The sequence below is a fragment of the Conger conger genome, chromosome 1 (genome assembly GCF_963514075.1).
Source record: "Conger conger chromosome 1, fConCon1.1, whole genome shotgun sequence".
In the NCBI taxonomy this organism is placed as follows: Eukaryota; Metazoa; Chordata; class Actinopteri; order Anguilliformes; family Congridae; genus Conger; species Conger conger.
In genome coordinates, this window is record NC_083760.1 from 40725347 (window position 1) to 40738084 (window position 12738).

General features: G+C 43.6%; 1 protein-coding gene across 3 annotated transcripts in view; it reads left to right on the plus strand.

The window, feature by feature from the left end:
* Window positions 1–12738, plus strand: part of LOC133124295 (intersectin-2-like) — a 115788-nt gene that overhangs the window by 13233 nt on the left and 89817 nt on the right. For all 3 annotated transcript variants that reach the window (XM_061235386.1, XM_061235377.1, XM_061235367.1), the window contains 3 exons: window positions 5270–5406; window positions 8076–8139; window positions 9716–9853. In XM_061235386.1, coding sequence (XP_061091370.1) covers window positions 5270–5406; window positions 8076–8139; window positions 9716–9853 — 339 coding nt within the window. The remainder of the gene's footprint in view (window positions 1–5269; window positions 5407–8075; window positions 8140–9715; window positions 9854–12738) is intronic.

A 12738-nucleotide genomic window follows, 5' to 3' on the forward strand; every position in this document is an offset into this window, starting at 1 on the left:
GAGGTAAATGACTTGTTTGAGAGAAAAACCCTCAAACAGTTACAAGAAAAAACTTGAAGAAATCTTGGGAGGAACCTGGCTATAGGTGCATGCCCATCCTCCGCTGAAGTTTGATGTGTGAAACTAAGAGGTCAACTAGAAAGTCCATATGGAGGGGTGTAGGGTCTGGAGTTCAGAGGGTAGGGGGATGAATTTGTAGCTCCTGGATATGTTGAAGAATGGGCTGGACCAGGGAGGAAGGCTGCCACAGTCTACAACCTTAGGGCCAATTTGAGTGGTCCATGAGCTCCGGGGGATTTGGGGAGTGGCAGGAAACAAAGAGAAACAAAGGAGGATGTGAGGCACTAAAATGTATTGGTACATAGAGTAAGATTTCCTCATGCGCAGAACAGAATACATGTACCACATGCAGCTACCTGGTGACTATGCTTGTAGTTAACCCATCTGGCACCGTTAAGGCTTACTCATTGCCACCGGTCACGTGTGGATAGTAACCATCTCATCTGGCACCCATCCCCACAACCACCCCACAAAGCTATAACTTATTATGAGCCTGATTGTAAAGGTATGTTTTTAATCTTTATTTAAATATTGAGACTGCGTCTGGCTCCCTTCTATATTTTGGAAGGGTGTTCCACAACAGTGGTGCTCTGTATGTGAGAGCTCTACCATGAAGTGACCTTGTGGGCTTATAGGGTAAAAGCAGGTTAGTTGGGTAAACTGGTGCAAGACCATGCAGAGCTTTAAAACCAGAAGGAGGATCTTGAAATCTATCCTATATTTCATAGGTAGCCAGTGCAGGGACACTATTACTGGAGTGATATGTTCATATTTCTTAGTCCTAGTCAAGATGCCTCCTGCTGCATTCAGCCTGTAGCGTAGTGGTGAAGGTAAATGACTGGGACCCGCAAGGTTGGTGGTTCGATCCCTAGTGTAGCCACAATAATATCTTTTAAGATCGTTGGTCCTTGGGCCCTTGAGCAAGGCCCTTAACTCTGCATTGCTCCAGGGGGGATTGTCTCCTGCTTAGTCTAATCAACTGTGCATCGCTCTATAAGAGTGTCTGCCAAATGCCATTAATGTAATATGTAATGTAATGTCACCAGTTGAAAAATCTAGGCTGCAGTTCTTATTCCTCCAGCCAAAGGCCATGGTGTCAAAGGTGTCTTGCAAAAAAACCTGTAACTTCTAATTCACATTGAAAGCGGTTTCATTATTGGGTCATGGATGAGCTTCAGTCATAAAGACTGCTCAACTGGCGAATGTTTCAATGTGGGACTGTGACTGAAGTGACATCTACATTTCGATCTATGGGAAACACATCAGCAAATAATGTTGAAAATTGTGGTCAAAAGCCCACATTCAATGACCGCAATGCTTGTGCATTAGTGCAATATGTAAGGAAAAACAGGAGAGCAACTCTGAGATCGTCAATGCAGGACATGATCAGACTGTGCTAGCAAAAACAGTCCATTGACAACTAGTTGAGTCTGATTTAAACTTCTGCGTCAAATCTATACTGAGGCTACAGCGTAGCCTACGTGTAGCCGCTTTCCCCAGAAATGTAGCTACGCCATAGCCTCTGCGTAGATTTGACGCAGAAGTTTAAATCAGACTCAACTAGTTGTCAATGGACTGTTTTTGCTAGTGCATAAACTCATTACATTACATTACATTACATTATTGGCATTTGGCAGACGCTCTTATCCAGAGCGACGTACAACAAAGTGCATACCCATAACCAGGGATAAGTTCGCTGAAAGACCCTAGAGGGAAGTACAATTTCAACTGCTACCTGTACAACAAAGATAAGGACAAGGGCCATTTTTTTTTATTTTTTTTTTTTTAATAAACAAACAAACAAACAAACAAACAGAGCAAAAGTGACCAAAGTTAACTATCCAAACACTGCTTACCTAGCCAACTAAAAATACCGATACACAAAGCAAGTCACAGAGACAACAATTAAGGTTCACAGGGAGGTAGGGAGGGATGGGGAGAGGTGCTGCTTGAAGAGGTGTGTCTTCAGCTTGCGCTTGAAGGTGGGGAGAGATTCTATAGTTCTGACCTCAACGGGGAGTTCGTTCCACCACCGTGGAGCCAGAACAGACAGTAGTCGTGAGCGTGAGGTGGAGGTTCTGAGAGGGGGAGGTGCCAAGCGGCCTGTGGAGGCTGAACGAAGAGGTCTGGCAGGGGTGTAGGGTCTGATGATTTTTTGCAGATAAGCTGGGGAAGACCCTTTAACTGCTTGGAAGGCTAGCACCAATGTTTTGAATTTGATGCGAGCCATGACAGGCAGCCAGTGGAGGGAAGTAAGCAAGTAAGGGGGAAGTAAGGGGGGTGACGTGTGAGTATTTGGGAAGGTTGAAGACCAGACGAGCTGCTGCATTCTGGATGAGTTGGAGGGGTCTGATGGCGGACGCTGGGAGGCCAGCCAAGAGGGAATTGCAGTAATCCAGGCGGGACCGAACCATCGCTTGGACCAGGAGCTGGGTCGAGTAGGGGGTGAGAAAGGGGCGGATTCTCCGTATGTTGTATAGGAAGAACCTGCAAGACCGTGTCACCGCCGCAATGTTCTCGGAAAGGGACAGTCCGCTGTCCATCACCACGCCGAGGTTCCTTGCACTGGGTGACGGCGTGAGTGTGGTATCCCCGAGGGAAATGGAGAGATCCAGATGGGGAGAGGTATTAGCGGGGATGAATATCATTTCAGTTTTACCTGGGTTGAGCTTTAGATGGTGGTTGTCCATCCAGCTCTGGATGTCCCTCAGGCAAGCAGAGATACGGGCTGAAACCTGCATATCAGACGGCGGGAACGAGATGAAGAGTTGGGTATCGTCCGCGTAGCAGTGGTAGGATAGCCCATGTGCAGTGATCACAGGGCCAAGGGAGCGAGTGTAAAGAGAAAAAAGAAGCGGGCCAAGGACTGAGCCCTGGGGAACTCCTGTGGCGAGGGGCCGAGGTGTCGATACCGAACCAGCCCAGGCAACCTGGAAGGAGCGACCAGAGAGGTAGGACTCAATCCAGTCCAGGGCTGTGCCACAGATGCCCGTTGCTGACAGGGCAGACAGGAGGATGGAGTGATCCACAGTGTCGAAGGCAGCAGAGAGATCTAGAAGAATGAGGACAGAGGAGAGGGAGGCTGCTCGTGCGGCATGGAGTGACTCACTGACGGAGAGGAGCGCAGTCTCTGTCGAGTGGCCCGATCTGAAGCCAGACTGATGGGGGTCTAGCAGGTTGTTGTTAGAAAAGAAGGAAGAAAGTTGAGTAGAAGCGGCTCGTTCTATAGTTTTAGAAAGGAAAGGAAGAAGAGATACCGGGCGGTAGTTCTGGATGATGGAGGAATCCAGGGTAGGCTTTTTTAGCAGCGGAGTGATGTGGGCCCTCTTGGAGGATGCCGGAAAACAGCCGGAAGACAGGGAGGAGTTGACAAGGGAGGTGACAAATGGGAGAATGTCAGGTGTGATAGTTTGGAGAAGAGAAGAGGGGATAGGGTCAAGGGCACAGGTTGTAGGGCGGTGGCAGAGCAGGAGTTGAGAAACATCAGAGTCTGTAAGGGGGGAGAAAGTGGAAAAGGAAGGGATGGGCCTAGAGGGAGGGGAAGGGCACAGTGAGGGGGGCGGTGGTTGTAAAGGATCTGCGGATGACTGTGACCTTCTCATCGAAGAAATCAGCAAAGTCATCAGCAGTGAAGGAGGACTGAGGAGGAGGAGGCGGTGCGTTGAGGAGAGAGGAGAAAATGGAGAAAAGTTTCCGGGGGTTAGAAGCGGAGTTCTGAATTTGTGTTTGATAGTATTTTGCTTTGGCGGCAGTGACATCGGAAGAGAATGCCGCCAGGAGAGACTGGTAAGTCATGAGGTCTGAAGCGTCTCTGGATTTCCCCCACTTCCTCTCCGCTGCGCGGAGGCTGGCCCTGGAGGTACGGAGGGTGTCAGATATCCAAGGACTGGGAGGGGATGTGCGAGGTGGCTTTGAGACAGGGGGACAGAGAGAGTCAAAGGCGGAGGAGAGAGATGAAAGGAGGGTGGCAGATGCAGAGTCAGCGGGGAGTTTGGAGAAGGATTCGAGAGGGGGGAGTGAGGCGGTGACAGTGCTGGCAAAGGAAGAGGGTGAGAGGGAGCGGAGGTTACGGCGGGCTGAGGAAGTGTGGGTGGGAGGAGGGGGAGGAGGATGGGGAGGAAGAGGGAGGGAGAATGAGATGAAGTGGTGATCAGATGTATGCAGAGGGGTAACCGTGAAATCGGAGCATGAGCAGTTCCTCACAAAGACAAGGTCTAGGACATTGCCCGCCTTGTGGGTTGGAGGAGAGTGTTGCAGGTAGAGGCCGAAGGAGTGGATTAGCGGTAGGAAGGCGGCAGACTGGGAGGCTTCTAGGTGGATGTTGAAGTCTCCAAGGAGAACCAGTGGGGTGCCATCCTCTGGGAAGGAGCTGAGAAGGGTGTCTAGCTCATCAAGGAAGTTTCCCAGGGGCCCTGGAGGACGGTAGATAACTGCAATGAAAAGGTTAGTAGGGTAGGATACTGCAACAGAATGGAATTCAAAAGTGGATATGGACAGGTCAGAGAGGGGGAGAACAGAGAATTTCCATGAGGGGGAAATTAAAAGACCAGTACCACCGCCATGGCCGGAAGGCCGGGGAGTGTGCGAGAAGGAGAAGGAGGATGAGAGGGCAGCGGGAGTGGCGGTGTTGTCAGGTGTGATCCAGGTCTCCGTGAGGGCAAGGAATTGTAGGGACTGGAGGGAAGCATACGCAGGGATGAAGTCAGCCTTCCGAGTGGCAGACTGGCAGTTCCATAGTCCCCCTGTGACAGCAAAGTCCTCACAGGGGGTCAGCGGGGGATAGCTGAGGTTTGAGGGGTTCCGACGCCGTGGAGGCCCACGTCGCAGGAGGGGTCTTCGAGGGAGAGAGCAGACTGGGATGGGGTGAAACATAACATCACAAACTGGGACGGAGGGACGCTAGCGTCGCTCTGACACGCCTATTTAAATGGCCTACAATTGCTCACAAGCAATACCAAATCAAAGCTAATCTACTGATAAATTCCACAGCTATTTAAGTTACTCCTCATTACAAAGACAAATGCTCCTTTGAGAGTTCCAACTAAACATAGGTAAGCATGACATTGTAGTTAATTAACTGGTTGGTTCAGGGTGTAGGCTGAGTACATTATCAGAAGTACTATTATTCAACCAAACATTAATGACACAGTTAAATGTTTGGGTCAAATCCTCAGCTGATTAACGTCCTCCCAATTTTCCTTTGTTGTAGCTCCAGCGCTTTGTCTTCTCTGACAACTAACTCACCAAAAGTGGCCTCTGTGGACTGGGCAGTGCCACAGGCATACCAGCTGAAGTACCACCAGCTCTTCGATAGCCTGGACAAACAGAAGACTGGATTCCTCTCAGGTAGGAGCCTTGTTCTCTCACTCCAGATTCGCTGTTATGGATGTGGTTATGGGGTGATTGCATGGCCCCTGCTAAACCCTATTGAAGTGAATATAACACCTCGGATTTGGTTTGTTTTACAATTCAGTGGGGATACCGCTCCTTCCACTTTTACGGTAACCTCAGTGACAGACTCATCAAAGACTTAAACCTTGCAATGTAGGCTTACTGATAGAAACGTTTGATTTCCCCTGTTGTTCAGTTTGCTACTGAATAGCGGGTCAGACACATTCCCACTATCAACACCTATTGTCAAAGCAATGTTTTAAACATCTTCTGGAATCCATGACCCAAAGAATTGAGGCCGTTTTGAGAGCAAATGGAGGCCCAACCCAGTATTTTGTTCCTAATAAAGTGCTAAGTAAGTATATTGTTGTCATGTCAATGTATCTGTTAAATGCAATATATTTAGGAAAGCTAAATATACTATAGCTGATTCCAAAGTTTTTGCAAGTGTCAAATTTTCCACGAATGCGAGGGTTGTTTGTTTTTCTGTACAATCTGATCATGCAGCATTTCAGTCTCCTTGTTACAAAATTAGCATTGTTTCACAAACTGGCAAAGAGCTGCCATAGTGATTAGTTGACTCAGTCACGACCTGAGCCCGTTGCCCAAAAGCAGTACCTCACTGCGACAACTTTGAGTTTTGGTGTGAAAAACGTTTCCTAAACAGGGGCTCTCTTTCTCTCAGAAAAGTCACTTCTTCCGATAGCAAGCAGGTAGTTATCAAATAACCTTTTCCACGCAGCAAATGTGATTCTTGCTTCACCTGGGCACCCCAGCAAAATGGCAAGAGGTTGTAAAGAAAGCAAAGCCATCTCTTCAGATGCACTGGTATCAGAACTAATTTCACTACTACTCTTGTCGCCACTTTGAGGCTCAGCCAAAAGTGTTCCTTGTAAAATTGTACACGCATCGATTTGTATAAAATTTTTTGGTTTTTAATTAATGGTAAGATTAACCAGATAATGATTTAATAGAGATTTACCTGCATAACTGAGTACAAACCTGTAGTAGTTGTGCTTCAGGTAAAAGTCTTGGTTTAAATGTACTACAAATCGCAATGTAGTTTGTTTAAACGATACCACTTTCGGGTTATGTCATGCCAACTTCCGAGTACGAGTGACAGATACGGATAATTAATTAGTTTAACAGATATGGATACGAGTAATGCAGTACTCGCTTGTAACCTTACTCCCTATGATTTCTCCGATTCATACAGACTCAACTCTGGAAGTTATGCTGCGTTACATTTGAAATTGAAATCCAGCTGAAATTTCCAACTTCCAGTCTCAAAGCGTCCCAGGTGCACGATGCCAAATGTCAACAAAAAACATGGCTGACCATGAAAAACTGGTGGTGTTTATGTGGCAAGCGTATATAACCACATGCATTCTGCATTCTGCACTGACCCAATGGCTGAAATTATACCAGTCATTAACTGTGCTCCAATCTAGCTACATTGGTAGCTAATCTACAAGAGTCAGTAAATGGTATATTTTCAAATGGTTTCACATATTTTTTTGGTATTTTTTACATTTTCCTCAATAATGTTTGTGCAGGGAAGATAACTTTCAGAGAACATTTGCCCTAACCATGCCCTCCATGGGTGCTGCCATTGTTGTGACAGACAACTGCTTCTCGGGAAGCCCCGAGTTCACAAGTACGAATTTCTGACTTTGAGTGACGTTCTATTGCACTTTTCCTCGTAGGAGGTTGGAAAAACTTGACTTCCGAGTTGTCATTAGCTATGATATTGTGATCTCTTCATTACACCGAAAAAGTACATTAAAAAAATACGTATATGATAAGACTGTTAATAAAAGTAAGTGTCAATTGTGACGGGCTAAATTAATTTATGTTGCATTACAAAGAATGAGGCTGACCTTGGGTATTGTTGGCATTGTCTGTTGCAGCTAGCTAACGTTAGCTGCTAACTTTACAGAATTTTACTTGGCTAGCTATGTAACTCATGTTAATGTTAGCTATGTAAGGTTAAAAAAAAATGTGGGTACCCCTGTGAATATGAGGGACTTGGTAACATCATTTGGAGAAAAGTGAGATGAACAAAAGACCTACTGCTTAAATGGTTTTACAATTAAGTCTTTCAATCCAATCTACTGTCATCGCTTGTTTATTATAGGAATACATGCAGACTGATACATTTTACAGCAATTTAACCTGTAAACCTAAAATGCATGGAACAACCCTTCCCAGCTCAGCACCAAATGTATTCAGACCTTGATGCGTGCGCACACTAATTGTGTGCCAGCAGAGCAATTTCTCAGGAGAGGAAGTGCATGTGATACCATTTCAGCTTATTTCCAGTCTGGTCGAAAGTGACAGTAACACAAATAACCATGCATTACAACAGTGGTATGCTGAAGAGCATCTCTGAACACACATGTCAAATGGATAGGCTACAGCAGCAGAAGACTTGAGTCTAAAAAATGTCTAATAAAGTATGTGTACTGTGTAGGTAAGTACTATGACTAAATTCAAGTATGATTCTATAACAAATGTAGTGGTAGTTTCATTCTGTAACCATGCATATGTGAATGTATTTGCATTAGGTGTGTTATTAGGCCTAGAAATTGTGTGTCTGTAACCAACTAACTTTTGGGTTGCAGGTCCCCAAGTCAGGAGTGTTTTGGCAGCCTCACACCTCACCCAAGCTCAACTCGCAACCATTTGGTAAATGCATGTATGAAATTAAGATTTACTGAAATGGCACTTATTTTGATCATCTTACTCAAAAGCAGTTCTGCTTTTTGGTAAAATGTATTCCATGTATACTGGATGATTATAAAAGACAAGTGTGATTATGCTTGTACAATATATCATTTCAAATAGTCCCAGGGTGTGTGTGTTTTCCCATCCCAGGATGTTAGTTGGGGGGCGGCTTGTAGCGTAGTGGCTAAGGTAAATGACTGGGAAAGGTCAGTGGTTCTAATCCCGATGTAGCTGCAATAAGATCCGCAGCTATTGGGCCCTTGAGCAAGGCCCTTAACCCTGCATTGCTCCAGGGGAGGATTGTCTCCTGCTTACAGTAAATCCTCAAATTGTGTCCGGGATTCTATTTGAAGCCGGGCCTCGGATAATAGCCGGGGACGTGGCTGATTCGGACAAATAAAGGCCGGCCCCCAAATACAAGCCGGGGTAATATTGCCTACCAGTAGGGCTATCAGTCCATGAGCACTAGAAGACATTGTTTCGATTTAACTCAATGAAATAAAAGAGGTCTTCTTAATATTTTATATTGTTGGTTGGTTTAATACTGTTGCCAATGAAAAGTCGTTGTACTACACCATGGGTCTCCAACACGTTGCTCTCAAGCTACCAGTCGCTTGCCACCCCCTTCTAAGTAGCTTGCCAAAGGCTGAAGCAGTAGACATTTAAACACAATTGTTGCTGTGAGGCATTCCAGCCTACGAATTTAATAAAAAGTAAATCAGGCAAAATTAAAAATTAACTCAATTCAGGCTACTTGGCTACGCAATAAGGTTTCAATGTATTTACAGCACAGCGCACGTTCAATGAATGAATGGAAGCGGCTACCTTGGCTCGCAATAAACAGACGGGTGGAAATCCCAACACTCTTTCAACGACATAAAACTTAACAGTGAACCATCAAATACCCCCCAGATTTCAGTGCCCATCAGTCCCAACATTTAGCAATTGAATCAAACAGTCCAAAAGTAAATTAAATCCCAAACCAAAGCAAAAATCTTTTGATAGCCTACCAGTATGCTGCTCCAAACGAAACGCATGTCTCACAATAAAACGCACTTTTGGAAAAAAAGATCCATAACTTGCTGTTATCTACGCTAATTTGTTATTGTTCATGAAGGCGTGTCTGGCAAGTTGTTATTTTCCGGATTCTGGACATATGATTTATTGTTTTTGAGAATATTTGCAATAAACTAACTCTGTGAAGACTGACACTATGACTTACCAAACGGTGTTTCCTGATTAGCCTACACTAATTGATTCCTGAACGGTTACATGAAGTGTTGAACAGTGTTGGCCCACTTGAGGTGTAGCCTTTTACTTTATGTCTAAGAATAAAATTCTACACCAGAAGCCTAATAAGAAATAAAGGCCTGCCTCGAATACAAGCCTGCCCGAAATAAAGGCCTGTGCTTTATGCAGCCTAAGTAAATAAAAGACCCCGGACACAATTTGAGGATTTACAGTAGTCTAATCAACTGTACGTCGCTCTGGATAAGAGTCCAAATGCCAGTAATGTAATGTAATGTGTTTTCCACAGGAACCTGGCAGACATAAACAAGGATGGGAGGCTAACGGCTGAGGAATTTATTCTTGCCATGCATCTAGTGGACATGGCAAAGATGGGCCTTTCTCTTCCTCTCACTATACCTGTGAAACTTGTACCCCCTTCTCTCAGGTACTGTACATTTACATTGGAACCTCAGTCTGCCCACAGTTCCAGGCCCTCGTTCCCCTCCCCCCACATCATTACCACTCACTCAGAACCAATGCCCTCGTCAGGTAATCAGATTGCTGACCTGACTTTATAATTATGCATAAAATAAAATAATGCAGTAATTGCATGTCAAAATGTAATATCTACTCACCTAGACATGAACTGAATGGTTAGGAGGATTTTAAAATGAGATAAAAATATAAATCCGCTATTGTAAACCCATCAAGATGACAGTTCATAGCTTACTAATGAATGCGAGTGGTGCACAATGTGGCTCACGCCTGTTTCCTCGCCTGTTATCTGGCCATTATCTTTGGGTATTATATATATATAAGACTCATCATTTTCAGAGTTTTTTTATTTATTTTTTTTAAAGAAAAAAATCTGGGAATTTTTCAGGTTTGATTTTCCATTTCAAATAAAGGGTGAAAATCTGATTTATGATAATGCAAATTTCTGTGATAAATATTTTATTTTAATTGTAAACATTATCCTTTCTTTAAACCATAGGCTTTGTTAATATAATTTCACATTTAATAGGCCTAACATTGCTGTAATGATAAAGTCATTATTATTATTATAATATAAAATACTTGGCAATCCTGTTTAATTTGTTAAACTGCATGGCCAGAGTATGTTTATTTCCATTCAATCATTTTGAACAGTGAAAGCAATAAGCCTAGTGTTTCTATTTGTATGCACTTAGTATGTTATGATACTATTGTTTTAGCAACGTTTTTTTATTTTATAACATAAAAACAAAGTAAAACAAGCATGGTGGGACCTCAACTTCTATGCATTTCAGAACTTCACAGACGACATGAATCAAACTAAAATTGGTATTCTTTTCACGGTGTTGCTTCTTCCTGCTTCTGTCTCCGAACCATAGTTGGGAGACATAGGGGAACCGAACCACTATTCCAGGGCTGAAGCTGCTAATTATATAACACCAAATTTAACAACTTAACCCTTCTATTGTGTTAGGGTCAGATTTGACCTGTTTTCAAGTTGAGGTATTATTTATTGCATATCTTGTTTTTCCGTGACCATTCTCTCGTTCAAAACGCCACACAATTTCAAATGCCACTCACTCACCCAGCGGCCTCACATACACACTGACCAATCAGAACACTCAAAACAAGTGATTCCAACATGATTCCCACTCTTAAAGCTGCATACTTTCATTTTCCAACAATGGCAATGATTCAGAGAACCAAATCCATGGTAGATTTATTTTTTGTAAACATTTGAAAGGTGGACAAACGTCAATAATAAAATCTAAAATCTGAGCGAAAATCGGTTTAATCCGAACTTTAAAAAAAAAAAAGGTTTTCAGGGGAAATTATTTCAGACCAACAATGATGAGCCTCGAATATATATTATATACTATACAGTCCCCTCAAAAAGTATTGGAACAGCAAAACCACTGTTTTGTCTGGATTTCTGACCATTCCTCCATGCAGAACCAATCATCTGTTCATATCCCCCTATAGTGGCTATAAACAACAACACTTTTACTCACTGTGGAATGTTAGGTTATCAACACACCTGTTATCTTTTTGCTTGTATCGGCTACGTAGTTTCCATGCTCGGGAGATAAACAGCGAACATACATACAGTACTGTGCAAAAGTTTTAGGCAGGTGTGAAAAAATGCTGTAAAATGCTTTCAAAAATAGAAATGTTAATACTTTTCATTTTGTTAATTAATAAAAATAAACTGAGTGAACAGAAGATTTGGTGTGACCACCCTTTGCCTTCAAACCAGCATTAATTCTTCTCGGTACTCTTGTACAAAGTAAGAGATTTTGTAGGCATATAGTCAGGTGTGTGATTACCCAATTATACCGAACAGGAGCTAAGGATCATCAATTTAATATGTAGGTTGAGACACAATCATGAACTGAAACAGAAACAGCTGTGTAGGAGGGTTAAAACTGGGTGAGGAACAGTCAAACTGCTTCCAAGGTGAGGTTTCATGTCAGTCATACACCATGGCAAGACTGAGCACAGCAACAGTGCAGCTTTGTGCAGCAGATGAAAGACACATCATGCTTACTTCCCGTCGCAATCGGAAGATGTCTATCACTGCCATCAGTTCAGAATTGGCAGAAACCAGTGGGACCCTGGTACACCCATCTACTCTGCAGAGAAATCTGGTCAGGAGTGGTCTTCATGGAAGAATTGCGCCCAAAAAGCCATATCTCCAACTTTGAGTGGAAACAAGGCCAAGCGACTCAACTATGCATGAAAACACAGGAACTGGGGTGCAGAAAAATTGGCAGCAGGTTCTCTGGACTGATGAGTCAAAATCTTAAATACTTGGCTGTAGCAGAAGGCAGTTTGTTCACCGAAGGCCTGGGGAACTGTACAAGAATGAGTGTCTGCAGGCAACAGTGAAGCATGGTGGAGGTTCCTTGCAAGTTTGGGGCTGCATTTCTGCAAATGGAGTTGGGGATTTGGTCAGAATTAATGGTCTCCTCAATGCTGAGAAGTACAGGCAGATACTTATCCATCATGCAATACCTTCAGAGAGGCATCTGATTGGCCCAAAATATATTCTGCAGCAGGACAATGACCCCTAACAATTAAAATAAAGTATCAAACAAACAAAAGGATCAATACGGATAGAATTGTCAAAGTGCTAACTGTGGTTGAAAAACTGTCTTCCCCCACATCCATTTTTGTTGGGTGTAGTCAACTGGCCAATCAAAAGGAATAATTGCTCAAAGCTCAGGTACAGGCCAAAACTATAACTCAAAAAATGGGTGTTTTCTTTTTATTTTTATCTTTCATTAGATTAATGCTTCATGATACAAACAAATGATTTGGCTCAAACATCCCCTC